Source organism: Leopardus geoffroyi, chromosome E2, assembly GCF_018350155.1.
Source record: "Leopardus geoffroyi isolate Oge1 chromosome E2, O.geoffroyi_Oge1_pat1.0, whole genome shotgun sequence".
In the NCBI taxonomy this organism is placed as follows: Eukaryota; Metazoa; Chordata; class Mammalia; order Carnivora; family Felidae; genus Leopardus; species Leopardus geoffroyi.
In genome coordinates, this window is record NC_059335.1 from 47,908,321 (window position 1) to 47,936,259 (window position 27,939).

At 48.1% G+C, this 27,939-nt stretch overlaps 2 protein-coding genes across 28 annotated transcripts in view; both read left to right on the forward strand.

The window, feature by feature from the left end:
• Positions 1 to 11,760, forward strand: part of ZNF23 (zinc finger protein 23) — a 33,114-nt gene extending 21,354 nt beyond the window's left edge. For 4 of the 25 annotated variants that reach the window (XM_045443408.1, XM_045443407.1, XM_045443405.1 and 1 more), the window contains 4 exons: positions 1,481 to 1,605; positions 3,744 to 3,870; positions 4,444 to 4,557; positions 9,487 to 11,760. In XM_045443408.1, coding sequence (XP_045299364.1) covers positions 1,513 to 1,605; positions 3,744 to 3,870; positions 4,444 to 4,557; positions 9,487 to 11,279 — 2,127 coding nt within the window. In that variant the 5' untranslated portion in view covers positions 1,481 to 1,512 and the 3' untranslated portion in view covers positions 11,280 to 11,760. Of the gene's footprint in view, positions 1 to 1,480; positions 1,606 to 2,104; positions 2,155 to 3,693; positions 3,871 to 4,443; positions 4,558 to 8,837; positions 8,876 to 9,486 lie in introns of those variants that run through there. The other 21 variants (XM_045443413.1, XM_045443412.1, XM_045443410.1 and 18 more) reach the window with 16 other exon arrangements.
• A 107-nt stretch (positions 11,761 to 11,867) lies between these two features.
• Positions 11,868 to 27,146, forward strand: TLE7 (TLE family member 7). 3 transcript variants are annotated; one of them, XM_045443432.1, is made up of 10 exons: positions 11,868 to 14,034; positions 23,089 to 23,495; positions 23,597 to 23,619; positions 23,771 to 23,829; positions 24,356 to 24,568; positions 24,677 to 24,918; positions 25,127 to 25,268; positions 25,665 to 25,818; positions 26,374 to 26,437; positions 26,761 to 27,146. In XM_045443432.1, exons 2-10 carry the CDS (start codon positions 23,185 to 23,187, stop codon positions 27,044 to 27,046), a joined length of 1,494 nt encoding a protein of 497 aa, XP_045299388.1. In that variant the 5' UTR covers positions 11,868 to 14,034; positions 23,089 to 23,184; the 3' UTR covers positions 27,047 to 27,146. The 3 variants fall into 3 exon arrangements, with proteins under 3 accessions (XP_045299388.1, XP_045299390.1, XP_045299391.1); XM_045443434.1 differs by having other exon boundaries at positions 26,374 to 26,447; positions 26,761 to 26,975; XM_045443435.1 differs by lacking the exon at positions 26,374 to 26,437 and having other exon boundaries at positions 26,761 to 26,911.
• Positions 27,147 to 27,939: the final 793 nt, after the last annotated feature.

The window sequence follows — 27,939 nt, forward strand, 5'->3', positions numbered from 1 at the left end:
GTTGTCCCTGCGCAAAGCTGATCAAAGCCTCTGGAACTGGGCTGAGACCAGAGGATTTGGAGTGGCACATAAAGTATCTCTTACAGAGCTAAAGAAACAAAGAAAGCAGAACGTAATGAAGGAAATAGAAGAGTGATGTTTTAAATAAATAGAAAGGCTTATTCTTTAAAAATAAAAGAAAACAACATTCAAATAGACAAATCATTGTTCCACTTGACTTTATTAGTCTGCTCAGGCTGCCGTAACAAAATACAGTAAGTTATTCGGCTTAAACCACAGAGATTTATTTCTCACAGTTCTGGAGGCTGGGAGCCCAAGATTAAGATGCCACACAATTCGGTTCTTGATAAGGGCTCTCCTTGAGTTACAGTTGGCTGTCTTCTCATTGTGTCCTCACATGGTAGAAAATGAACTCTGGTGTCTCTTCTGCTTTTTTATAGGGGCACCAGACCTCTCATATTATGGCTTTGTTTCACCTTATTACCTCATAGGATCTATATCCAAATATAGTCATGTTGGGGGAGAGGACTTCATCATATGAATTTGGGGGGGGGGTGGGGAGACATGTTCCATCCATAACATGAACAAAGGGGAAGGGGTCTAGAAAGCACACATATTCAAAAGAAGGGGGAAAAACAAAGTAGTTCCAGATATGGAAGAAATGGAACGAATCATGAACCAGTGTTTTCCACAGTTCTGCACTGAAGTGAAACCCTAGAAGACATAGATGATATTTTAGGAAAACACAGGTTTTCAAGACTGACTTTGGGAGCAGTAACCAGAAAATAACCAGTCCATGTGTTTTGAATACAATGAACAAGGAGTGCTCGGTCACGGGACCCTAGATAATTGAGTGACCCCTCAGGATGCTGAGGCCCTGGCTTCTTCACTATCAGAGGGCTGGAAAGTATGAGGAGGCAGCATGGGACCTCAAAGGTAAACCTGGGCCATGTGGGAGGCTGGCCTCCCAAGATCTCTACGGAGGTATCAGGGCTCTTGAGAACACTCAGTTATGTAAGGGAATAAGCAGCATGTAGGGGAATAGCTGTCTCCTCCAGCTCCCTGGAGCATGACTCTCAGGCCTCTGTGCTGGGGCTGCAGCCATGCTGGCCTGGCTTCCCTTGCAGTGTAATCGAGGATGATCCTTGTTTAGAGAAAAAGAAGTAAGTCCATGATCTTGGTAATGTTCTATTTCTTGAGCTGAATTGTTGCTTTATTATTCTTTAGGCTCTCTATACATTTTATGTATGCTCTAGTGTATGTGATATGTGTCAGAATTGTAAAACCCTAGGGTTCCTAGGATCAGTGTCATCGGTGGGAGGGGTCGTGGGCACTGGATCACCCCCTTCTTCTTGTGGCAGCTCCCGCTTGCATTCCTGTCTGGACACTGGCTGCCTGTGTCTCACATCTTCTCTGAGGGGCTGTGTTGTTCCTGCAGGGGCGGGACTTACTTCACATCTGTCTCTCTGTTTTTCCTCAGCTCCAGGCCTTCTCTGAGAGGGAGAGCAGGTAATGGCAGCCATGCTCCTGACAGCCTGGCCCCAGGTGAGCTGTGGGTCCTTCAGCTCTTCCTCTGAGCAGTTTCACATTGAAGAAGGGAAGCTGGTGAGCTTTGTGATGGAAGTTGGAGGGGTCCTCCTCGCTTCCGCCTGGAACTCATGGGAAGAGCGGTGACGTGAAGGGATGGAAGCAGCAGGAGAGCATCCCTGAAGGCAGGGGTGAAGTGTTCTGAGGTTCTTTGCTCCTCTGGTGAATAGGCGACAGGAAGCTGCCCATGGAGGATGCTCTGTGCACGGATGTGAATGGAGGAGGGTAGCACCGGCTTAGGATATCCAGAGACCAGGGCATAGGTGAAAAGGAGTAGTAGGACCAGGTCAACACAAAGGATGGCTGTGCCTCTAATATGGTGTGGAGATGAGGGTAGTGGGGTCTGGAGAGGGAAAAAACAGGAAGTCCTATGGGACAGGATGTCTCATTGTGTCCTGGAGAGACTTTCAGGGCTTGGGTGCAGGGGCTCAAACTTTAGGTTTCTGATAAAAGCTCTGGACCCTCCCCCTCCCTTAGAAAAATAAGCATGCAAACCAAATTTTCCATACAATTTCAGGGACTTCATGGATGCCCTGAAGCACATCCATGGACCTCCATGGACTACAGGTTGGGAATAATCATAGTCACAGTAATTCCAGTAGCATTGTTTGCGGCTTGCTATGCTGCAGGCATAATACTAAGCACTTGCATGGATCGCTCAGTCTTGATTCCTTGCCCTTGACATAGGTGCTGTGTTGTGCTCACTCTGCTACAAAACATAGGAAGGCAAAGGGGAGCAGAGTGCCTTGCCCAAAGTCACACAGCCGTTATTTGATTCTTCTCTGCTCATTCCTGTGACCTGTGCAATCAGTGACGTTAAGGTGGTCAGATTTGTCATGGCTGTGTAGGGAATAATTTTCAAGGTGATTCAAGAGGAAGGTGTCCACTTAGAAAGAATTCCATTGGTCCAGGTGATAATGGGCTTCATCAAGGAAAGTAGTTAAAAAAAAAAACAAACCCAATTTAAGTAATGCTTAACAAAATCTTTAGGATATGGAGAGTCAGGATTGAGGGTAGAGTAAGAGAGAGGGAGGAGTCAGGAACACTTCCCAGGATTCTAGCTGACGTTTCCTGCACAGATAGTAGAGGGGGTGGGGTGGGGTGGGGTTGAATTCAGGAGCCTCCAACTTGCTGGGGTAAAGGGTGGTGGTGGTGGGCAGTGAAGGTATTTAATTTTGTGCAGAGAAGTTCCTTGGCCCATCCAAGGTCACAGATGAGTGACGCTTAGACTTACCCAGTGGTTGGACTATGCTTGTTGATGGGTGGGGGTCAGTAGAATCAAGCAAAATCCTGGAAGAAAGGAATTGAGGGTATATCCCTGCCAGCGTGTCACCCAGGTTATTACAGAGGACTGAGGTGGGCAGGGAGAAAGCGCAACCAGAGACCGCAGCTGCCCGGAAGGGAGGCATCAATCCTGATGCAGGGCCTGTGCCGGGTGCACGGTGTAGTGATGCAGAGATGAGCAGCTGGAATGGTGGCAGAGCACCTGGCCACTAGGAAGGCTGATCTCCCTTCTTTCCCGAACCCTGGAGAAACAGTGAGTTCTTGGGTAAAGTTGGAAAGGATGAGGCCTGATGGGAGCGTGTAACAAAATCGGGTTTTCAGCAAGACCCATCTGGAAGCAGAATGGGCTGCCGTTCCTGCCTCAGCCAGTCTGGGCAGCGCTGAGCTGCTAGAGGTGCTCAGGCAGTTGCACAGCCCCTCGTGGCAGGGTCAGTGACAGGAATCCAGATGGGGGCTGGTTGAGATGGAGGCCGTAGCTGTTCTCTGGGGGTGGCTGGACGTTTATGGGGGTAGGGATCAGGGTGGGCATGCTGGTGGGCAAGTCCTGAGCCGTATCTGCCCCTGAAGACATGGCTAGCAGAAAGAATGGAGTTGCTTTTGGGGAACTTGATTATGGGAATTTTTTTCTGTCATCCCAACTTAGGATATCTTTTATAAATGTAAAATATGGCATGAGGTTTCCCTGCCATGAGAGAGGTCAAGTAATTCTCCATGGTTTACTTTCCAGGTGCTTTTTCTCAAACCTTTCCCTTTTTTATTAATTTTGTGCTCTTCACAAGCTCCCTCCCCAAGCCCTTATACTGCCCTCTGCCCCTCACCTAGGGCCTGAGCCATGGAACTGGCCCTAGGGCAGCAGGAACCTGTTGTTTCAGAAGTCGGTGACCTTCGAGGACGTGGCTGTGTACTTCACTCAGACAGAATGGAATGGCCTGTCCCCTGCACAGAGGGCCCTGTACAGGGATGTGATGCTGGAGAATTACGGAAATGTGGCCTCCCTGGGTAAGGCCTCTCTCCCCCTGGGACCCAGACTCTGCCAGTTGGGGTTTCCTGGCTTATTGACCCCTGACAGGTTGCAGGTGGGGTCTGTAGAAATCCTTTACTGAGTTGGAACCCCAGGGGTTGAGATTCCTAATCCCCCTTGAGTTAGGGGTTGCTGGAAAGGGTGAATCCCAAGCCTTTACTGGGCCAATATAGGATTTTGCTGGGACTAGTGTGCACTCTTTATCCATCCTCTAGAAGTTGTGGTTTGGATACAGTGTGGGAAAAAGAAACTTACTGTTCCACAGCATTATCTTCACATTCACCCTCATCTGACCTGCATATCTTGGTCTTTCGGGCTCACAGTCCAGGCCATTCCCAACTCCTCCCACACCTTCTCAGGCACCCCCCCCCCCCATAACATACACACATACACTTTCCAAGCCATTCCCCCCTTTCTGTCATCTTTAGGCATGGGATCCCCTACAGCTCTTATTTTCCCTTCCCATTGCCAAGACAGTTGGAGAAGAGGCTTAAGAACTCATCTCTGGGAGATTATTCACCTCTCTCTCCTCTTTCTTTCCCCCTAAACAGGATTTTCACTTCTCAAACCTGCTGTGATATTGCAACTGGAGGGAGCAGGTGAGCTGGGGGACCCATCTCCACTGGTGGCTGGAACAGAAATAGGCTCCCAGGGTGTCTGGACTGGTAAGGGACACACAGCTGCCTTTTATGGGGGAGTTAAACTCTTTAGGAAGAAAACCAACGTTAGCAACATATAAGCATGCCACATTTATGAGCCAGCTGTAGAAAATAAAATTTAAATAATGTTGATGATTTATAGAGATATGTACAGTTGAGACCTGATTATTTTTGCAGTTTGCTGTTTCTTTGTAATTCCAAGAACAGATCTTTTTTTCAAATGCCTTATTCTAATTCTTTTCAGTTCCAATTTTGGAATTCTGCCTTTCTCAGATGAAATGAATAGATTCAGTATTTTGGGGTCCTTGCTACTTTCTAAACATTGTACACTTAATGTGATGGATGGAGAATTAACAGTCTTTTTGTACAGAAAGGCAGAATAGCCTGGTGGTTAAAAGTATAGTCTTTGGAGTAGACTTCCCTGAGGTTCAATCCCAACTGCTATTCCTAGTTACAGGATTTCCTAGTTGTGACTTTGAGTAGGTCAGTTATTTGAGTTCTCTAAGATTCAATGTTTTTATCCCTGAAAATGGAATAATAAAAAGAGAACAGTGCTAGTCTTGTGGGTTGAGGATTACATGAGATAATACATATTAAATGTGTAACTTATAGTGTGTGCTCAGTGAAATATTAGTTTTTATTATTTTTTTTTGTGTGTGTGGAGAAGACAGCTTAAGCTGTGGGAAATAAGGTGGAAGGAAGTGCTCTCAGTTCAGTGCTTCTCAAATGATGTGCAAATGAATCACCTCTGGGTATCTTGTAAATATGCATATTGTCATTTAGTAAGTCTGGCATGGGGCCAAGAGTCTACATTTCTGTTAATTCTCAGGTTCTGCCAATGTATCTGTTTCCCAGATCTTACTTGAAGTAGCAAGCTTCTCACTGGCTTAAGCAGAGTAGTTGCCAGACGATTTCCCATTTCTTGTGATTTCCTATTTACTTCTCTGCGTTTGTGGTCCATAAGATTCTCTTGTGTCCTTTCAATGAATCCTCTTATTTATTTACTTAAAAAAACTTTTTTGTAATGTTTGTTTATTTTAGAGAGAGGGAGAGACAGAGCATGAGTGGGGGAGGGGCAGAGAGAGGGAGACACAGAATCCTGAAGCAGGCTCCAGGCTCGAGCTGTCAGCACAGAGCCCTATGTGGGGCTTGAACTCATGGGCCACGAGATTATGACCTGAGCCGAAGTTAGACACTTAACTGATTAAGCCACTCAGGTGTCCCATGAATCCTTTAAATATTCAGTGGATTTTTGTTCCTTGTAGTCATTCAACCAGATGATTCCTGACAAAGGAAGAACATGTTTGGCAAAATCAAGAGTTTAAAGTGCATTGCATATAATATGGAGGAAGCTCCATATAATTGTGGATCTCCTCAAAGGAGTCTGGATTTCATTCCGTAGGCAACAGACAATCCTGAAGTCTTTGAAGTTTTTGAATAACCCATCGTGATCTTAGCTGAGAATGGGAACATCAATCCAATTAGTTTATGTTTGTTAATTGGAGTGAGGAATCAGATGGCTTTTAGGTAGACAGAAGGGGAAGGCCTAGGGCACAAGGCCCATGTCAGCCGAGTTGATTCTCTGTTAAAAAGCTTTTTCAGAAGGCCCACATAGTGACATCTGTTTATATCTCATTTGCTACAACTGTGTCTTCTGGTCCCCCTACTGCAGGAGAGGGCAAAAAATAGTTTTTAGCTGTAGTTTTTACTGCTACCTCAAACACATGGGAGGCTGTGCTAGTAAGGAAGAAAGGGAGAATGGATACTGGTTAAGAAACCGGTAGCATCTGCCACACTGTAGGATTTCGTAAATAGAAGGTCACCGGTATAGAAAAATAGGCAAAGAATATAAATGTTTGATCCACATAAGAAGTACAAATTTAAATCAATGAAAAATCTTCACCCTCAATAGAAAGCAATGAAAAAGAAATTAAAACAGATGTTTCACCTAACATACTTGACATAGGCAGGGTGGGTCTGAAGACCCAGAGAGGGTCCTGCAGGGCCAGCAAAGATGGTCCTTGGCTTCGAGCAGGATAGAAATCAAGTTGCGAGCCAGGATAAAGTGAGAGCAGAGTTTACTGAATAGCATAAGTGATAGAGTATAGCAGATGAGTGTCTGGGAGACTGAGAAAAGAAAGGAGAGTGAGTCTCTCCTTTGCTCAGGGTCTGGGGTTTCTATTCAGAATGTACATGTCCTCTGTGGGCACCCAGGAACTGGTCAGAACAAAGACAAGTGTCCGGGTGTCCTCCATAATTCACTTATTCCCGGCTGCCAGGGGGTTTTGGCATCAGGTGTCTAGAGTCAGTGGTCTGGAAAACATACATGACAGCCTTGCTTAGTCATTCCATAGATGTTACCACCTGTGCTGGAAGAGTGTAAAAAATCATTAACTTCTGACTCACACAGGAAGGACATACATCATTTGTTCCATAAGGCATGTACGTGGCCAAAGTGCAGGTCCTAGAAAGAATAGAAGCAGGAACAGAAGCAAGTAGTTTTTCATGGAGTCCCTTCAGTTTTCCTCGCTCATACTGAGAACAATTATAGTAAGTGATGGAGAGAATACACCAAACTGGAATAGACTTCTGGAGGTGAATGTGAATCAGTAGTCTTTCTAGAAAGTACTTTAGTGATACATATCAAAAGCCTTTTATTTTATTTATTTATTTATTTTTTATTTTTTATTTATTTTATTTTATTTTTTTAATTTTTTTTTAACATTTATTTTTGAGACAGAGAGAGACAGAGCATGAACGGGGGAGGGTCAGAGAGAGGGAGACACAGAATCTGAAAAAGGCTCCAGGCTCTGAGCTGTCAGCCCAGAGCCTCACGCGGGGCTCGAACTCACGGACCACGAGATCGTGACCTGAGCCGAAGTCGGCCGCTTAACCGACTGAGCCACCCAGGCGCCCCTCAAAAGCCTTTTAAAAGTTTGTCCTCGATAGCCTGGAAATTCCCTCCTAGGGTGTCATGATAATAATCAGGGATATAAACAAAGATGTACATGCATGGAAGTTCATCATCATTTTATATAATAAAATGTTGGAAATAACCTGAATAATCAGGATAGAGATAATTGATTAAATTAACATGCTTCTTTAGGATGGAATGCTTATTTAGCCATTTAAAACAATTTTTTTTTAATTAAAAAAAAAATTTTTTTTTTTTAACGTTTATTTACTTTTGGGACAGAGAGAGACAGAGCATGAACAGGGGAGGGTCAGAGAGAGAGAGGGAGACACAGAATCTGAAACAGGCTCCAGGGTCTGAGCTGTCAGCACAGAGCCCGACACGGGGCTCGAACACACGAGCCGTGAGATCATGACCTGAGCCGAAGTCGGACGCTTAACTGACTGAGCCACCCAGGCGCCCCTTTAAAATATTTTTACAGAATATCTAAAGATACTGGAAAATTATCCTTATTAATGTTAGGAAAGAAAAATATTTTCATTTTTGAAAAAATGTTTTTAGAAGAATGATTGGAAGGAAAATGGTTGAGGGAGGAAATACATCAGAAGATTAGCTGTAGTTGTTGTTAGGTGGTTGTATTTCAGGTAATTTGAATTTTTTTCTTTGCATGTTTCTGATATTAGAGATGAATATTAGTTTTATAATTGGGAAAAGATCAACAGTATTTTGAAAATGCTTGCTAGGGAAATCTAGGTCATTTGGATCTTTTGAGGGAGATTTAATGAAATACTGGGGAAGTGGGCTTATTACATGTGGTTGAGGAGAGATGGGAGATGAAAAAATACAGGCAGCATTTTGAGGCCAATTTTAAGAGATTTGGGAGCAAAGACAGATCCTGGCTCCATTGGAACTGTAGGAATTCTAAAAGGAACGTTAGGGACTGACCACTTTCAGGATTGAGGGAGGAAGTAGAAGGAAAGACCAGGAGAATGCAGCAGTGTTCTGGAGGGGTGGGGAGAGATGGATCAAAGGGATAAAGCGGGCCAAAAGATTGTTTTTTTTTTTTTTTTTAATGTTTATTTTAGAGAGAGGGAGCGCACATGTGCATGCAAAGTGGGGAGGGGCAGAAAGAGAGGGAGAGAGAATCCCAAGCAGGCTCTGTGCTGAGCGTGAGATCATGACTTGAGCCAAAATCAAGAGCTGGACGCTTAACTGACTGAACCACCCAGATGCCCCTAAAGATTGCCTTTGTAAGCAGAGAAAGCAGAAGGTGAAGGAGGAATTTTAGAGAGCCTGGAGTTTAAGTTCCAAGAAAAGAAATAAGATTATTTCTCTTTCACTTCCTGGTGCTGCAAACACTTGCCACCCTCAGCGTTGCTACAAGTTGTTGGATCCTATGCCTTTTCCTTTGTAAGTAGTTTCCATTCTTATTAACCATGGACAGCTGAGAAAAAAACTGCAGCGTGTAGTAAAGTGTGGTGTGATAAAAAGAATGCTCATCTGGTGGAGAAGACCTAGGATTTTGTTCTACTGCTGTCACTTTTAACTTTTATGTTACTGGAACATCTTAAATCATTCATGCTCAAAACTGTACAGGGAGTGTATAAAGCACACTGGAGAAACAAGTCGCTGAAACTTCCTGTGCCAGATTGCTCGGTTTCTTGTGTATTCTTCCAGTAGTTTTCTAGGCATACATATACAAATCTATATGTATTTATTAGCCCGTTTTATTTTCCTTTATAGAAATGGAATCTAATTTATATCCATTTCTCAACTTGTTTTTCCATTTAACAGTGTATCTTGGACATCTTTTCAGGTCAGCATATATGGATTGATTGATTGATTGATTGCCAACTATATATTATTCCATCTTATGGATGAACCTTAGATTCTTTGACCTAGTGTGGCGACTTTCAAGAAATCCTGATTAACTATGATTCTTTATTACTTTTACCACCATTCTTTTTTTTTTTTCTAACATGGTTCTTACATGATATTTTGTTTTCTGTTTTTTTTTATAGTAGATATTGAGAGCCAGACTGACAATAACTTGACAAAGGAAATATATAAAGAAAAACATAATACATCATTTGAACTTCAGAGGGACTTTTTCCAGGAAACAGACTTTTCAGAAGCCTGTATTCTAGAGAAACAGCAGGAAGTCCATTTAGTAGGAAGCATGAAGAAAGAAAACAGCAGCATCATTGATGCAACGGTGAAAGACAACACCAGCCCCGTGGAGGAATGTTTCTTTAGTCAGAGTCCAAACTTCTTTCATTGTCACACCATCACCACTGGACAGCAGCCCCTTGAACATATGGGATTGGAGAAAGGCTTCAGCTTTGATACAAAACTTACTCAGCATGAACTAATTAATTCTGGGGAAAGAACTTTTAAATGTGAAGAATTAGTGGAAACCTTCAGGTGTAACTCTCAGCATCAAAACAGCTACACTGGGGGAAAGCCCTATCAGTGTAAGGAGTGTGGCAAAGCCTTTAGCGTTAATGCAAAATTAATTTGGCATCAAAGACTTCATAGCGGGGAGAAGCCCTTCAAATGTGTGGAGTGTGGGAAAAGCTTCAGTTACAGTTCCCATTATATCACACATCAGACCACCCACAGCGGAGAGAAGCCCTATCAGTGTAAGGTGTGTGGGAAAGCCTTCAGCGTTAATGGGAGTCTGAACAGGCATCAGAGAATCCATACAGGGGAGAAGCCCTATCAGTGCAAGGAGTGTGGAAACGGCTTCAGCTGCAGTTCCGCATATATCACACATCAGAGAGTCCACACTGGGGAGAAGCCTTACGAGTGCACGGACTGTGGGAAAGCTTTCAATGTTAATGCCAAATTAATTCAACATCAGAGAATCCACACTGGAGAGAAACCTTATGAATGTAATGAGTGTGGGAAAGGCTTCAGGTGCAGTTCCCAGCTTAGGCAGCATCAGAGCATCCACACTGGGGAGAAGCCTTATCAGTGTAAGGAGTGTGGAAAAGCCTTCAGTAATAATGCAAAACTCATTCAGCATCAAAGAATCCACACAGGTGAGAAACCCTATGAGTGTACTGAATGTGGAAAAGCCTTTAGTGTCAAAGGGAAGTTAATCCAGCACCAGAGAATCCACACGGGTGAGAAACCCTATGGTTGTAACGAGTGTGGGAAAGCCTTCAGGTGTAACTCTCAGCTGCGGCAGCATCTGAGAATCCACACCGGGGAGAAGCCTTATGAGTGTAATGAGTGTGGAAAGGCCTTCAACGTTAATGCAAAACTAATGCAACATCAGAGGATTCACACTGGGGAGAAACCCTTTGAATGTAATGAGTGTGGGAAATGCTTTACTTCTAAAAGAAACCTACTTGATCATCATCGAATCCATACTGGAGAAAAGCCTTATCAATGTAAGGAATGTGGGAAAGCCTTCACTATCAATGCCAAACTAACTAGGCATCAGAGAATACACACTGGGGAGAAACCTTTCAAATGTATGGAATGTGAAAAAGCATTTAGCTGTAGTTCTGACTATATTGTACATCAGAGGATCCATACTGGAGAGAAACCCTTTCAATGTAAGGAGTGTGGAAAAGCCTTCCATGTTAATGCCCATTTAATTCGGCATCAGAGAAGCCACACTGGGGAGAAACCCTTTAGATGTGTGGAGTGTGGAAAAGGGTTCAGCTATAGTTCTGATTGTATAATACATCAGACTGTCCATACTTGGAAGAAACCCTTCGTGTGTAATGTGTGTGGGAAAGCCTTCAGGTTTAGCTTCCAACTTAGTCAGCATCAAAGTGTCCATGGTGAAGGCAAATCTTAATGAGGAGGATGTGGCAGAAAACTCTCAAGGTTAATGAAATGGATCAAGTATCATCAGATTCCCCCTGGTAGAAAACCCTGAGAGGGAAATGAATGGGGCATCTTCACATGGAAACAAATCTTTTCCATCTTTTAAAATCAAGAATGAGGACTGGTTAAAAAGTAACATCCAAAAATGAATAGCTTGTTCTATACCAACAACCAATTAGAAAGTATAATGAAAGAAAGGATCCCATTCCCAACAGCATCAAGAAAAGTGGATTTTCTTGGGATAAACTTAATTATTATACACAGGTCTATGGAGAAGTAAATCTCCAGTAAGGGCCACAAAAGGAAAAATTAATGGGGGAGAGAGAGAAACCTTGTTCTTAGCCAGGAAAACTCAAGATATTCACTCTACCTAAATTTACTTCCTTTTGACAACAAGCATGTATCACTTTTGTAAAGAGGATGAACAATAAAAATTTCCTTAGAAAAGATGAGTACATTTTGTATTTTCATGGAATGGAGAAAACCTTTCCTGAGCACCATATGAAAGCTAGAAACCAACCATAAGCAAACATACCAAAACACTGAGTTTTCAAAATTAAATACATATGTTCTCAATAATTCCAAATACAGTTAAAAGATAAAGCACAAAAAGTGGAAATACCCTTGTAAGTTTTGTGATATAAAAGTTTAATATATAAAAAGGTCTTACAATTAAGAGATAAGTAATTTAATAAAACCCAGAAAATGATACTAGCAGGCAGTTTTTAAAAAGATGTAAAAATGACTAATGAAGAGATGCTCAGGCTCAGTCCTCTAAGGCGTGAAAAACCACGCACACAGTCATACACAGGGAGCCCCCAAACCTCTCTTCCACAGACCCTCCCATAGATACACTTCTGGTCACAGACACAATGTACCCTACGTATACAGAGACCGTACACTCCCTGAGGCACTGACACCTGCTGCTGCATGCTGTGTAGCTCGAGCTACCGGTGTTGGCCAGGGGTACTATCTTGAGTATTTCAAAGGCACCATTCCTGTTAGAAAGCTAATGATATGGTGTAGGACCTCAGCAGAGTGTCCTGAGGATGCCATTGTTGTAGAAATCCCTATCTACTGCTCTGCCCCCAGGCTCCTGGGAACTAAGTGGGCGTGGAGGCAGAGCCTGGAACCCCTCAGAACATAGGAGGGAACAAGGTCTTCCCCCTGACTATCTGAACCTGCACTTCTGGGTAGTTCCAGACTTCAAAGTGCCCCAGGCCATTTATTTAGAAACAGGCCCAAAGGTGGATGGCCTGGTCACCCAGCAAATCAGCTGCTAATATCCCTTACACAGGCCAGAAAGCCACAGCACTCGCCAACCATCCTGGTTCATGAGCAGCCACTAGTTGTGTCTGTGCAGTCCTGGCTTGCAGCAGCATCTGGCAGTTTCTCTGCTGAGGCAAGACCGAGGCAGGGATTCTAGGAGAGTCAGCTGCTGAGGACAATCTGTCCGGGATCTGATACCAATGTTCTATGTGACCATGGTTTCTGGGTCTCAGGCCCTTGTCAGTGCAGGGTGAGGGCTGGCAACAGAACTCAAGGCTGTTCCCACCCAGATGGTCCCTGAGGGTTTTCTCTTTCTCTGTAGGTCTGTTACTATCCAGGGCAGGTGCTCTATTCTGATACTAAGGACAAGAGGAAACAGAAAATAGATACCTGCAAAGCCTCATGAAGTCGAATGGCTCCATCAACCAGTGGTCCTGATATCCTGTAGCCTCAGTGCTCATAGGTGACTCCAGCCCAGAGCTGCCTGGGCCCAGTGGAAGCCTTATCAGAACAAAGAGGAGCCATGGCACTGGAGACCTCTGTCCCCTCACAAAAGCTCTTCTCTTTTTCTGAACTGGAGCTGTGAGCCTGGAAGGGCCAGGATTAAATAAAGCCTTTGTCCCTCAGTCCCCATCAGCATGTTCTGTCCCTGCAGCACACCCTTCTACCCTGGCCTGTCACATTGGAAGGGTCCTCAGAGAACATCTGCTCCTGCCCTGTCCAGGTCAGGATGGTAAATTGAGGCTTAGAGGGAAATAGGGCTGCCCAGCACCCAGCAGGTGAGGGGATGGCCTGGGGGAGAGAGGCCAAGGCAGGACAGGCCTCCAATGTCATCTTGGGAACAAGAGGCCCAGCACAGCTACCCCTGGGCTATCATCCCTCTCCTCCTGGCAGAGAATTCTGAGAAGATGCCTCTGGACTCTTCTGTCCTCTCTGCCTCTGACGTCTGCATTCTCCCCAGACTACAACCCCACTCTATGTGCTATCCTGTCTCTTGATAGGGAACTGAGGACACCCTTCCCCTTGCCACAGGCCAGGGTCGACCAAGTGCCGGGGACCAGGAGATGAGCGAATCTTGGTCTTCTCCACGAGTCCCCAGTCTACCGGTTGGGAGAGCTCCCTGCGAGTCCCTTCCCCCAGCTCTGAGGCCAGAACGCAGCACAGACCACGTGGTCCCCAGCAAATCCAACTGGTCTCAAGGCTCCCGGGACTCTAGCCCCGCGTCTGAACCTGCTCTGCTGGGCCCTGGCTCCAACTGCGCTCGGGCAGCCAGCGGCCAGAGCCTCCCTCTTGCTCCAGCTCTGCCTGCAACAGCTTGCCAGTCCCCGGGTGGCTCCGGTGATCCTGCATTGTGCCTCCAGCTCCTGCCAGCCGCTGAAATCGCACAGGCACTCAGCACAGGCCCAGCCTCCAGGAAGACCTCGCGCTGCGCGGCCGATTTCCTCCAGCCCGCCACGGTAAGGGGCAGTTCGGCTACCCGTACCTCGTGTCTGCCACCCGTCCTTGGCCGGCGAGCCCCGGGCCCACGCGCTCCCAGGGTGGGGACCTGAGGCTCTGGGTCCCATCCGTCCTGGGCCACAGCGTGCGGCGTGGGTAGCCAGGTGGCAGCCTTCCCACCAGGGCACTGTTTTGGCCCCTGAACAAGAAAGGGCAGGGGCGTCGGGCCTGCGTGTCCAGGGCTCTGGGACTCGCAGTTGAGAAGCCATTAGCAGCCACTGGCCACCAGCCTCGGCCCCCTGCTGCCCCCGGTGGCCATTTCGCTCACTGCAGGGCGCAAGAAGCCCGGGCCGCTCTCCAGGAGGGACTGGAAGCACAGAACCCCCCACTGTGAGGCTGCCCGGATGCAGGACCTTTCCTCCCTACCCTGATCCCAGGGGTGTTCCTGGGGCAGCCCGGTCCGAGCCCTTGGTGGAAAACTCAACTGGGGATCCACCGGTGGTGGGGGTGGGGTGGACACTACCTTAGACAACCGGCAGGCCAGAGTTGGAACGCACAGAAGGCTTAGGCCAGGGCACTGCAAACTCTTAAAGAAGCATACTCCTCCACCGCCCCGCCCTCCCCCGCCCCGAGAAATCTTACTCAGAGGCGCATACTGCAAACTCACCTAAGTTGAGCCCCTGTGGGTGACTGTGAAGGGGCCAGTTGCCAGTGGGCCCGAGAGTAAAGGTCAGGGGGTTTGTGCCTAAAGATGTCTTGGAAACAGGGGTATCCAAGACAGAAATCGGAATGCGTTCCACAGAATCCAAGCGTTCCACAGTAGGGCCGCGAGTGTGAGTTGGCTAGGAAGAGCAATAGATAAGGGAGGTGGGATCCACAGCCCTGGGAAGGGCACATAGTAAAGAACAGTGGGTTGAGGCCTCCCCATGACAGTGGAGTTAGAGGAAGTGCAGGGACCAGGTAAACAGTGGGCAGGGGCCCAGCCCTGCGGTGCGGTGTTAATACCCAGAGGGCTTTCCCTGCCTTCACACTGAGCTCAGCCCAACACCACTGCCCCCTTGCTGGCCCTCCCCCCTCTCCTTTGGGTCCCCTGTGCTGTGTCCTCCACCAGCTCTCTGAGCCCTCTACCTGGAGCTTGTGTTTTCCAGCCTTACTCTGTGGACCACAAAGTCACTGGGGGTGGGAGTGGGGACAGCTTATTGGGCTGGGCAGGACCTTGGTAGTTGAATAATTTCAGTTGAGTGGATGATGTTAGTAAATCAGTAAGGGAAGAAATGTTTTGTGTCTATGTTTATATGGTTTATATACGTTTTCATCAGCAACGGGTGTCCAGGTGGATTCCCGAGGAGGGTCTAGTGCTGAAAGAGAAACTCCTGGGGTCAGGGAGCCTCTGATGAGAGCAACCATCGAGTGCTCACACTGGCCTGTGAGCGCAAGTCTTAGAATTTGGTTGCTTTCCAGTTGCCCGCCAAAGGGCTCTGCACCCCCCAAATAGAGATCTGAAGGTCGATATTTGAGCCCAGGCTTTGAGGATCCAAACAGGGACCTCAGTGTTTGCCCACTGAGTGCTGCTCCTCACTGTAACCCCCCCCCACAAACTCCCCACCCTGTTAACGTTACCCACCCCCCACCCCGCCCCATGCTGCCATTTGACTATAGCTGGCAAGGGTGTCTGGGGGCGGGGGCACCTGCAGCTGGCTGGCTCTTCTACTAGGGGAGCAAAAGTTAAGAAAACCACCAGCTAAACTGCCTGGTATCTGCTGGATGAAGGAAGAGGAAAAATGCTATGGTAACTTGCGAGGCCTGTAGCTCATGACACAATGTCTGATTTTATTTTATTGTTGTAAAATACACATAATATAAAATTTACCATTTTAACTGTTTCAAAGTGTGTACTTCAGTAGCATTAGGTACATTCACAGTGTTGTGGACCCATCACCACTGTCCAAATCTCAGATCTTTTTCATCACTCCAAAAGGAACCCCATATTAAGAAATCGCTCCCGGCTCCCCAGGCCCTGGCAGCCACTAATCTGCTCTCTGTCTCTCTGGATTTGCCAATTCTGGACATTTCATGTAAATGGGATCATACGATATGCAGGCTTTGTGTCTGGCTTCTTTCACTTAGTGTAAGGTTTTCAAGGTTCATCCGCGTTGTACCATGGTCAGCACTTCATTTCTTTTTATTGGTGACTAACAGTCCTTGTATGGATGGACCACATTTCGTTTATCCAGCCGTCCGTTGATTGATGCTTGGGTTATTTGTACCTTTTGGCTATTGTGAATAATGCTGCTGTGAATGTTGGTGTACAAAAATCTGTTTGAGCCTCTGTTTTCAGTTCTCTCAGGTATGTACCTAGGAGTGGAATTGCTAGGTTATATGGTCATTCTGTGTTTAACTTTCTTGAGGAACTGCCAAACTGCTTTCCGCGGCAGCAGCATCATTTTACATTCCCACCAACAATGCCCTGGCATTCCAGTCTCTCCATATCCTCACCAACATTTATCATTTTCTTAGTTGTTGTTGTTGTTGTTGTGTTAGCCATCCTAGTGGATGGGAAGTGGTATCTCATTGTGCTTTTGGTTTATATTTCCCTAACGACTGCTAATGTTGAGCATTTTTAACTGGTCTCCAGACTCCAATCTTGCCGCCTTCCCCCAAACTATCCACTGAAGGCCTGGTCCTTTCAAAACACAAGTCCGTTCCTGTCTCCCCCAGCTCAGAATCCTTTGCTGCTCCCCACCTAGTCTCCCTACATTAGAACACACATCCCTGCCCTCCCTGCCTTCACAACACACTCCCTGTGCTCCAGCCCCTAGAAAATTCTCCCGTTTGTTAAAATGCACTTCTCCAGAGGCGCCTGGGTGGCTCAGTCAGTTGAGGATCCGACTTTGGCTCAGGTCATGATCTCATGGTTCATGGGTTCAAGCCCCACATTGGGCTCTGTGCTGACAGCCTGGAGCCTGCTTTGGATTCTGTGTCTCCCTCTCTACCCCTCCCCTATTCGCACTCTCTCTCTGTTTCTCAAAAATGAATAAACATTTAAAAAAATAAAATGCACTTCTCCAAACCTTTGTACCTGCTATGCTCTCTACCTAGAACATTCTCCCATGCTCTCCTCCCCATCCCCCCACTGCTTTCCCCACTGATGCCTCCCATCCTTCATGTCGCACACCTCACGGATCACTCGTGATCTTTCACATCTGGTGTGTCCCCTTTATCTGTATTCCCCTGTCACACCCTCCCTAAGTTCATCAGGTCACACTCTCCACTCTGATTTATAATTGACAGTTCAACTGTTAGTTTCACTCCAAAGACCTAAATTCACAAGGGTCAAGGCCAGGTTTGTAGGCTCAGCCCTGTGTCCTCCCAGACCAGTGCAACCAGGGAGCAATAAAACTGTGCTCACTGGCCACTTGGAGGGAAGGGTGGTGAGTGAGTGGGTGGGTGCACAGATGCATTTGATTGCAGTCCTGGACCCATTTTGTTTCCTTTCCTGGAAGCTCCAACACTCTGGTTCACACAATTTTGGTCCTACCTGTTGGCCACCAACCCTAGTATAGCCTGGGCTCAGGATGGGCACCTCCATCCATGGGCTCGGCAGAGGGACAAGAGGGTGAAACTGTCTTTGCCCATCTTTTTGTGGTCATTTTCCCTTTCCATCTCAAACTAAATTCCTCCTGTGCCCATGACCTCAACAATTCCCAAGACCACAGGGGTCTTCCTTTATCATTTTTGTCCCTCCTTCCCCAGCCTCTGGAATATCTCCCAACCTCTTCCCTCTACCCTCTCTCACAATCTCTGTGCTCCTGTTACCCTTCTCTGTAAAACCCTCTACTTGAGTGGTTTTCAACCTTAGCTTGCATTAGAATCACAGTGGGAGGTCTGAAAAATGCTGTTGCCCAGGCTGCTTCCCTACTAACGGGAATGGGGAGGGCACAGATACCTGAGCATTGGTAAGTACCTGGGTTACCTTAACTTGCCTCTGAGCTTGGGAAGCACTGTTCTTGACACTGTACCCCACAGAGGCTGCCCCATTTCTTCTTTTGTTCAAATGTCTCAGTTAAGTACTCTGTACCCCCACTTCTGTTCTCAACGTCTGATGATTCACATATTAGCATTCTAGTGTCTGGCCCAAGAATGCACAGAAACCACCACCTCCAGGCTGCTGAAGCCAAATGGCCCCCTGTTCCCGGCATTTTCCATCTCCCTGCAGCCTGGAAGAGGGCTGTGTGGGGCTGTGTGAACCTGGCCTCAAACCCTCACTCCAGCCCTTCCTTGCTGTGTGATCTTGAGCAAGGTACTTAAACTCTTTGAACCTCATTTTCCTTAGATGTGACTTCCCTCCTGGGGCAGCCGAGAGGGGGCAGTGATGACACAGAGAAGCATGCCCAGTGCCCAGCAATGCAGCCTATTAGGATCCAGAGCCTATGCCTCTGCTGGCAACTCTCTCCTCTGTGGGCTGCCTCACTGCACAGGGGACTTCCCACTGGCCTCTCTCCCCTCTCTTTTTCTTCCCTCTTTGGTAGGCCCCTAAGAATTGCTCACCCTCAGTGAGCATTTACATGAAACCTGGCCTCTTCAAAGCCCTCTTAAACCTCCAGGTCTGACCTCAGCTTTAAGAAGGATGTAATCTTGTCATCTCCATTTTACAGATGTGAAAGCTGAGGCACAGGCTGGCAACCGAGAAGTGGCAGGCCTGGGCTTCAAATCAGGAGTTTGATGGAAGGGTTGGGCTCCTCACCATTTTGCTTGCTGCTTCCCCCTTCAAGAGAGGCCCAGGCTTCTGTCCTGGACCCTCTGTATTCCCCTTCTAGATATTGCCAAGTTTTGTAGAGTTACATGTAGAGGGTAAAATAGAGAAGCTTCTAGAATAAAACAATGGAGAATATTATCATGGTATTGAAGGCAGAAAATATTTCCTAAATAAGACAAAAAAAAAAAAAAAGACTAACCTTAAAAGAACAGATAAACTGGACTGAATTAAAATTAAGAACTTCCATTCATCTACAGACACCATTAAGAGCTAAAAGGCCAGCCACAGGTTGGCAAGAGACACAGGCAGTGCACATGTTCTGCCAAAGGATTCATACGCAGAGTATAGAAAGAGCTCCTATGATTCAGTACAGCTCTCTCTCAAGCATATTTTTAAAAATCAAATAGGCCTGGCTTTGGACCCTTGCTTTCCCACCTGTTCAGTGAGACCCTGGATAAGTCTCTGTGATGTTCTGACCCCCCGAATTAATTCTGATATTTCCAAACTAGCAATAAAATCCATGCCTCACTGCTGTGTGTTTCCTGTGAGAATCAAAAAAGGGATAACTCGTCAAAAAAGGGATAACTCGCCAAAAATGGTCATGCGTCAGCTCGGGAATTACATCAGCCACCCTCTGTCCTGCCCTCTCAAATCAGAGCTCCCTAAGGACTTGGGCCATGTCTTAGCTTGATCACTGGTCCTTGGCACCATGCTCAGACAGAGTACATGGGAGTGTAAATTTGACGCATGAGTGGACAAGGAACAACATTCTTGGATGAAGGAACAGCATAGGGAAGTATGAGGATGGAAAGGTGCAGTCAACTTCTTTTGGGGTCAGGTTAGGGTGCAGTCAGGGAAAAAGCGAGAACAGGCTGAGCCTGGATGGGGACAGATCTCAAATACTGGGCCAAGGATAATGCCAGGCATTATCTGGGAGACCACAGGCAGTAATAAAATTTTTGGGGATGAGGGGTGTGTTAGTGAGGGGGAAAGAGAAAGGGAGAGACAGTGGGTTTTGGAGATTAGGGGTCAAAAGATTTCTTTGTGGACAGCAGCCATTTCAGGACTGCTGCTTCAAAAGAAGGAAGCCAGCAAATGAGAAAGGAACCAGAGTGGAAGAGAGCATGTTCAATTGGAAGGGTGAGCAAGCCGGGGGGGGGGGGGGGGGGGGGGGGGGGGGGGGGGGAGGGGGGAAGAGTAGGAGGGGATCCAGCTTCACCGCCATTCTCTCCTGCAGGAGGGGACCACCAGACTGAGGGGCTGGCAGTAGTTCTCAAATGTGGCACCCAGGAACCTGTTAGAAAGGCAGTCTCAGTCCCCACCCCACACCTACAGAATCTGAGTCTCTGTGGCGAGTGGGGGGGGGCGGGAGCAGGGGCTGCACTCTGGGTGTCATATTTAAGAACCACTGGATGAGGGGTGCCTCAAAAGAAAGGCTTCCCTGGTCTTCCCTTCTAGTGGCCCCCTTCTCTCATCAAAGCCCATATTGGCCTCAGCCCCAAACCAGCCTTCAATCCCAAAGAGATTCACCAGAAGACATGAATCTAAACTAGCTCTTGGGGACAACTCTACCCAGTTTTCGGCCTCTGTGCAAATGCTGGCTCTAGTGGGCGGCCCGAACCCGATCCAGAGACTTCCCCCACAAAAGTTTCTGGCTCCATCTTGCCTCCTGTCTTGACCTTACTTGGCAGACCTCCATCTTATCTCTCTTCCAAGGACACAGGGTCTAATTGGAAATGGCAGGTTGTGGCCACGCCCACCCGGGAATTGAGGAACCATTCAGGTACCATTCAGGGCCAGGACACCTGACCCAGGTTCTGACCCAGGGCTTGATTATCAATTAAGCTAAGGTTTAAAAATAGCAGCAGTTCACGGAGGGGGCTGTGCCTGGGTGTGAGAGGAAGGGTTTCAGCACCAGTGAGGTCTCCGTTCTGCTGCTGCCTTCCCTTCTCTGGGGTTTGGCTTTCTGCCTTCCAGGGTGAGTTTGCAGCCATGGGGATCGGTGAGTGCTTGCCTTGTGGGCAGGATGGAGCCCCAGCACTAGCGTTTTGTGTGGAACCTGGGGTAGGAGTTGCTTGGTACGGGGTGGGGTCTCTACATTTGCAGCTCTGGGGACAGAGCAGAGCGGGGTTCAGTGACAGTGACTCTTCCTTCTGCTCTTTCTAGAAAGCCTTGTCTTACTCTTAGGGTGAAATCTTCTTCATCTGTGAAATACTGGCTAAATGGCCTCACTGCCTTTAAGCTTTACCCAAGGGCAGCTCGCTGCCAGTCCCCGCTTGCTCATCCTCGTCACGCTGGCTGGGAATGTGGGTACTCTGGGCCTCCACCCTCAGCAGGGTGAGCCAGCCCTCGTGGCCCATTTAATGCAGGCTGAAGGCGTCAGGATGAATTGGTTACATTATTTAAACAAGTAACTGAGCATCACAGGGACCCCAAATTATCATTTGGGGGAAGGTGAGAAAGATGGATTTGGTCAAGGAAAAGATTCAAGGTCTAACTATTTTACATTTAGATTCCAGGAGCCACACAGATGCAAAAACTATCCCAGGTTCTACGGTGGCCAAATCTTCCATTCTTCTTTCCTTTGGGTCAATTTGCATTCCCAAAGACGACTGCTTTCCCTGATTTCTTCTGTGCATACAAACATATGCAAAGATAGGTTCTAATTTCCATCCTTCTTTTCCACCAAAGCTGCTATTATGCACATTTGTCTGAACCTTAGATCCACCCCTCCCCTCTTTAACACACCTTGGATTTTTCTCCAGTCCTTAAAGATGTGTCCTTATTACATTTAACAGTTGTGTAGTATTCCGCAGAATGCATATACTGTGATATTTCACCAGTCCCTTCTGTGGCCATTGGATTTTTCCAGTTATCTGCTGTCACAAACAGTGATGTGGTGCTTCTGCTTGTACAGGTGTCCTTTTGTGTATATTTAAGTGCACCTTCAGGCTAAATCCCTAAAAGTGGCAGTGTTAGGTAGGAGAGTAACCACATTTGTTTTTTAATTTTTTTAAATTTATTTTTGAGAGAGAGAGAGAGAGAGAGCGAGTGCATGGGGATGGGGCAGAGAGAGAGGGAGACACAGAATCTGAAGCAGGCTCCTTGCTGTTAGCACAGAGGGTGATGCGGGCCTTAACCCCATGAACCGTGAGATCATGACCTGAGCCTAAGTCGGACCCTTAACCCACTGAGCCACTCAGGTTCCCCAGGTAACCACTTTTGTAAAGACAGTAGATATTTGTCTTCCTTCTCCTCGTGGAGAGGCAGGAAAGGAGACTGTTTAGAGCCAGACAGGGCGGGATTTGAACCTTTTCCCTGTGCTTTCTGGTTAAATAACCAAAGTTGAGCTTCGGTTTTTAAAATCTGTGAAATGTGGCTCACACAGTTGTGAGGAGTGTGTTTGGTTCAAGGCTAAACACATAGTAAGAGCTCAAAGTGTTCAGAGGAGTGGAGTCTGGCGATACAACTACATCTTCCCAAAGGCAGGCAACCTGGCCTCTCTGGGGTGACCATGGGGCATTTGTGGAGGGTGGGTTCTGAGAACCAAGGACTGAGCTTGGTCGTCCAGGCATGGTCTCCATAGACAGGGGAAGACCACCTCTCATTTTTTGGCTGAGCTTTTGCTCTGCTGTGTTCTGGAACGCTGGGTCTCCCCAGGCCCGTCCAAGGGCTTGCTGTTGGGTGGCCTGGGGGAAGGCAGATGGTCTGTTTTAAATCCTCAAAGGTCTGGTCCCTGGCACAGTCTGCAGATAAATGCACTCACTGCCATTTAATGAAGGTCTGCCAGTAGCCTTGCATAATCCTGAGTATTCTACACGGGATTCCATTTAGTTCTCAGAACGACCATATAGGGTGGGATAGATGAATGTCCCCACCAGCAAACTCTCTGTGGTTGTGTGACCTTGCTCCATCCAAATGGAACATCATGTCTGCATACTGCCTTCGGGGATCCCCTGAAGGCAGGGAAAGCGCCTGTGGCATGAGTGGAGTTTCCCGTTACCCCATGTTTACACTGGGGGTGAGTCCTCATCTGAAAGGTATATTGCCAGATTAAAGGGTGACTCGGATTTAAAAGGACTGGAAATGCCATCTGTCTAGATGGGTCTAGGAAAAACCCAACACCTGCTACTAACATCTCAAAGTGTCTGTGAGAAACGTTCACCCTTGACACCATCACTGCCAGCCTTTAGGGTAAAACATTAGTCGGCCACCCGTCTTTTGAATCCTCTCACCATGAGAGGTGTTCTCAGAGCCTCCTAAACAGGCCCTGAATGCTGCACATCTGTGTCTCTGCATCTGTTCTCTCTTGCTACAGGGGATCAGGACGAACTGGTAACCCCGGGAGCTGTTTGATGTACTCATTTCTCAAGCCCAAAACCGGGTGGCTCAGACACTTGATTGATCTAAGAACATGAATAGAGAGAAGGAGGGGGCCTCGTTTAGTACACTCAGAATTTATGATGAACCAGAGGAGTGGAGGAACGTGCTAGAAAGCTCTGGCATTTCCTCCCAGCATGAGCACCAAGCACAATCCCAAGCAGAGGGGGAGTATGGGATGCCTCAGCAGCCCCCGGCTCCCCAGACATCGCATGGCCCAGTTTATCAGGAGATGAGCTCTGGGACCCCACAACAGTGGGTCCTCCAGCCTCTGGACAGATCTGAGCTCCAGGCCAGCTGGCTTTCTGAGGCGGAGCCAGAAGCAGCAGCAGAACTGGATGGCAGGTAGGTCTCCCCTTGAACAAGACTGGTGGTGGTAGAGGGGATCCCAGCACAGAGCCCTGCATTTCACGCGCTGTCCCCTCTCTGCTCTCTATGTGTCGTAGCTTCCTGCCAGGACCCGAGTGTGGTAAGTCCCAGGTGGGATGCGTGGGCAGGGAAGGTGGGGGACAAGACTCAGGCCTGGTGTCAGGACAGCGGCCCTCTCCTTGAATCCTGCGGTTCTGTTGCTATCCGTTGCTCCTCTCTGTGAGCGGGTGGGTGTTGATATTTCCCTGCAGGCCAGCCTTGCCCCTCGCCACCTCCCAGTGAAGAAGTCTGGTCATTCCTCAGGGCAATTGTAAGTGTGTTATTTTTCCAAACTTGGGATCCTTGCCTTCCCCTGCCCTGCCCCAAATAAGAAGCTAGTAAGAAGAAGGTGAGGGCACGCAGTGTGTCCTTATTCTCTCTCCCTTAGGCAGTGGTGGTGGTGGTGGGGGGGGGGGTGGTCCTGCAGCTCCCTACTTCTTCTGAGCTAGGCTACCCTGCCCTCGTCACCAAGATGTAGGGCCCTCAGCTCACAGTGTCACCTCTTCGAAAGCTGTGTCCGCGGGGGGCGCTGTGCCGGGTCCTGTTCATCCTGCTGGTGCACAGAATTGTCTCAAAATGGGGCTCTGTGTGTCAAGGAGGGAAGCCTGGGCACCATGTGGCTAGTGCAGGAGGATGTCTATGGTCTGGGGTCCCCAGATAAGAACATGGTTTCGCCCCGGGTCAGAGAGGGCTGTTGGGTGAACAGTTAGGAATTCATTCAGTGGACCGGCAGGCTGTGGATGACAGTAGGCTGGGGCTATGCCCTTTGATGGCCGCCTACTTTCTCCTGTCCCTAGCCTCCCGTTCCTGATGAAGTGGTGGTCAGGCAGAGAGCCCCACGGGAGTCCTGGAAGGTTGGCAATGTCCGCCATGGAAAGAAGGTCTACGCCATTGCCATCAGCGGCTTGACTCACCACGTGTACACGTGTGGGCACGGCTACATTAAGGTGTGGGACGAGAGCGCTCTGCATGCCTGCAACAAGGCCCCACAGGCCCAGCTGGACTTCCAGGTGAGGGATGTTTGGGATAGGCTTGGGGAGCCCGGGTATGATCTCTGGCGTGAGACTCTGACCCCGTGCCTTAAGGTGGTGATGTGAGGGTGGGAACTGTCCCTGCAGGACCATCAGAGCCGTGTCCTCGCCTGCAAGCTGCTGCCTGATGAGCAGAGCCTGATCACTGGGGGTCTGTCCCGGAACCTGACTCTTTGGGATCTGGCACCCACACCTCGCGTCAGGGCACAGCTGGCCTCCACAGGCCCCATGTGCTATTCCCTGGCTCTCTCCTCCAATGCTCAGATCTGCTTGGCTTGTTTCAAAGGATTTGTTGAGATTTGGGACTTGCAGAACCAAATCTTGATCAGGTATGACCTAGGGGAGGGCTTGACAGTAAGGTGTTTGGGAAAGCCTGTGTCCCTTTCTGGACAGCGCTTCCCCGCTCTGTGCGGTAGGATCAGGGGAGTCTGTGAGGAGAATATATGGTGGGGGGGGGCACTCCTGGGGGCTTCCTGGGCCCAGAACTTCCCAGTGTTTAACCAGTGCGTGAATCTCTATGAGTTTTTTTCCCTCCAGGAAGCATGAAGTCCCTGAGTATGGATCCCGATGCGTGGACATCGCAGGCAATAAGTTCTGGACAGGAGGTGAAGACGCCAGCCTGTATTCCTGGGACCTGAGGAACTACCAGAGGGTGCAGGAGCACCATTTCCGGCATGAGGTGCCAGGGCCGAGGGCAGTCACGGTGGCTAGGAGCTGGGGGTCCTGCAGGAGGAAGGGCCGGGTTTCAAGAAGAGACACAAATGATGGTGTTGGCAGCTTGGAGCAATGACTCTAGTCCTTTTTCTTTTCTTTTCTTTTTTTTTTTAATTAAAAAATTTTTTCTCAACGTTTATTTTTGAGAGAGAGAGAGTGAGCGCTAGCAGAAGCATGGGAGGCACACAGAGAGAGAGGGAGACACAGAATCTGAAGCAGGCTCCAGGCTCTGAACTGTCAGCACAGAGCCCAACACGGGGCCTGAATCCATGAACTGGGAGATCATGACCTGAGCTGAAGTTGGACACTTAACCAACTGAGCTACCCAGGCACCCCTGACTCCAGTTTTTTTCCCAAATAGATCCTCAGCATTACCCATGACCCCAGTGAAGAGTGGGTGCTAGTAGGCTTGAGAAACAGTGACATCATAATCCTACACACGCACCGGAGGGAGAAGTTGAAGATTTTCTTTAACAAATACATCCACCACCACAACCTCAAGTTTTCCTCCTGTGGTGAGTTGAAGCCAGGTGACACCTCTAGGGGCCCTGTCACACCATGGGGTGTCTGCCTATCTGCAGAATCTGGGCCCAGCCTTGTTGCAGGGTCTGTTCCTCACCCTCCAGCCCCAAGCGCAGCCAAGCCAAGACCCAGGTGTCGACTCTCCTGCCTGCTGCTCTTGCCTCTGCACCCACCTACCCTTCCCCACCGCTTCCTCTCCCGCTGTGGTCTGGCACCCTGTTTGTCTTCTGTCCCCCTCCCTCTCCTTTCTGGCTCTCTCTGTAATGGTGCCTTCCTACACAGAACAGCAGCCTGAAGACACAGGCAGGGAGAAGAGACATGAAATCCCATCTGATTGTCCTTTTGTTCAGTGATACTGACCATGATCCCACGTGTAGCAGGAGGGTAGGACCAGATGAAGGAATGGCTTGGGTCTTATCTCTGATTTTTATAGATGGGGAAACTGAGGCAGAGAAAGAGTTGCCCTTTCCCTAGTCCCCTTGGGAATGAGGCTGGGATTGGAATGCAAGCTTGGTGTCTGGCCTCTCCATCTGCCTTTCCTTTGCCAGGGAGCTATTTTGTGACCACGCTGGATGAATCGATCCATTGCTTAGCTGCACCTTCTCTACAAAGGTTGTTTCAGGTATTGGGAGGAGGGATGGCCACACCCAGGCACTCAGAGCTCATAGCCTCAGATCCATTATGTCAGGTCCCAAGGACAGTGCTGGAAAGTACCTCTGGGGTGGTATCTGGGCCGTTTAATACATCAAGGGGAATGAGGACCCGAGGTCCAGTGAACTCATGGGCTTCACCTTGAACCACGAGACCTGCCCTGTTGTCTCCAGACTGAGGCTCAGGTCTGTCCTTAGCCTTGACACAGCCCTAAGTGAGGCCTTCATCTCTGGCCCGAGCCTGGCCCCTGTCTGTAGTCACTCTTGGCTTCTCTTTCCTTGTAGGCAGAGGAGTCTACAGATATCCTGTGTTGTGATGTGTCCTCTGACAACCAGTATCTGGTCACAGGCTCCAAGAACAGTGCCACCGTTTACCAGCTCTTGTATTGAAGGTTGGCGTGCTGTGATCCTGCTGGCGAAGACCCAGGGAAGGTCAGCAGGTAGAGCGGATGACCACTTCCATGCCCCGGATACCTCCACCTTAACCTTCGATGGACCGTCATCTGTTCATTCCCCCCGCCCCTGGCACACGCTCAGCCTGTGCTCTCAGGTTTTTTATGAGATGGCTTAGGGGTTTTTCCTTTGTTATTTTTCTACCACTGATTTCTGGGTTTGCGTGGGGAAACCTGACTTTATAACTAACAAAATAGAAAAGCAAAAACCAAAGTGGCCTAAGATGTGGTCAGTTTTTCCAAATAACAAACTTATGGTGATGGATTGCTTATGCCCCCACTCAGCAGCTTCCAGGATGTGGAAGGAATTTTAGACCACACTTAGTTTTGTTTGTAACTTTTTGGAGGGGGGTCAGAGAATTCTTGGAGCCTTCAGAAAGCTCAAGAAGAAACCTATTTACCTGTGTAAACTTTCAGACTGTATTGGGGTGTCATTAGACCACCAACACTCGATTCTTTTTTTTTTTTAATATTTATTTTTGAGAGAGTGGGAGAGAGAGAGTGTGTGTGAGCGAATGAGGGGCAGAGAGAGAGGGAGACAGAGGATGCAAAGTGGGCTTTTCCCTCTCAGCAGAGAGCCCGATGTGGGTCTCGAACTAAAAAACCACGAGATCATGATCTGAGCAAAAGTCGGACGCTCAACTGACTAAGCCACCCAGGCGCCCCCAACACTCAGTTCTTGATCCAGGTTAAGAGTCCATGAGCTGGTCTAACCATATCCCAAGGAAGGGGTCTCTCTCTCTCTCTCTCCTTTTAGCAACTGCTTGATGATACCTGGTTTTATCTGAATCTTTGAAAGGCCTGCTCTTCATTCTGGCTTTCTATAATATTCCATCTGGCCCTCTCCAGGCAGAAAAAGCCCATCTCCTGAAATCAAGCCATATCGGCCTGCTTTCTTGCTCATTCTGATTCTTCACTTGCTGGGTGTTGGCATAGCTGAGACAGCTGGCCTCCCACTGAAATTTGTAGCTTGTGTCACTGGGAGGAGGCATGAATGTGCCGTTCTTTACTT

Coding starts and splice junctions, on each gene's coding strand:
- TLE7 (XM_045443432.1), top strand. CDS start 23,185: ATGAATAGAGAGAAGGAGGGGGCCTCGTTTAGTACACTCAGAATTTAT. Junction 24,919..25,126: donor CAGAACCAAATCTTGATCAG/GTATGACCTAGG, acceptor TTTTCCCTCCAG/GAAGCATGAAGTCCCTGAGT. Junction 25,819..26,373: donor CCTCAAGTTTTCCTCCTGTG/GTGAGTTGAAGC, acceptor TTCCTTTGCCAG/GGAGCTATTTTGTGACCACG.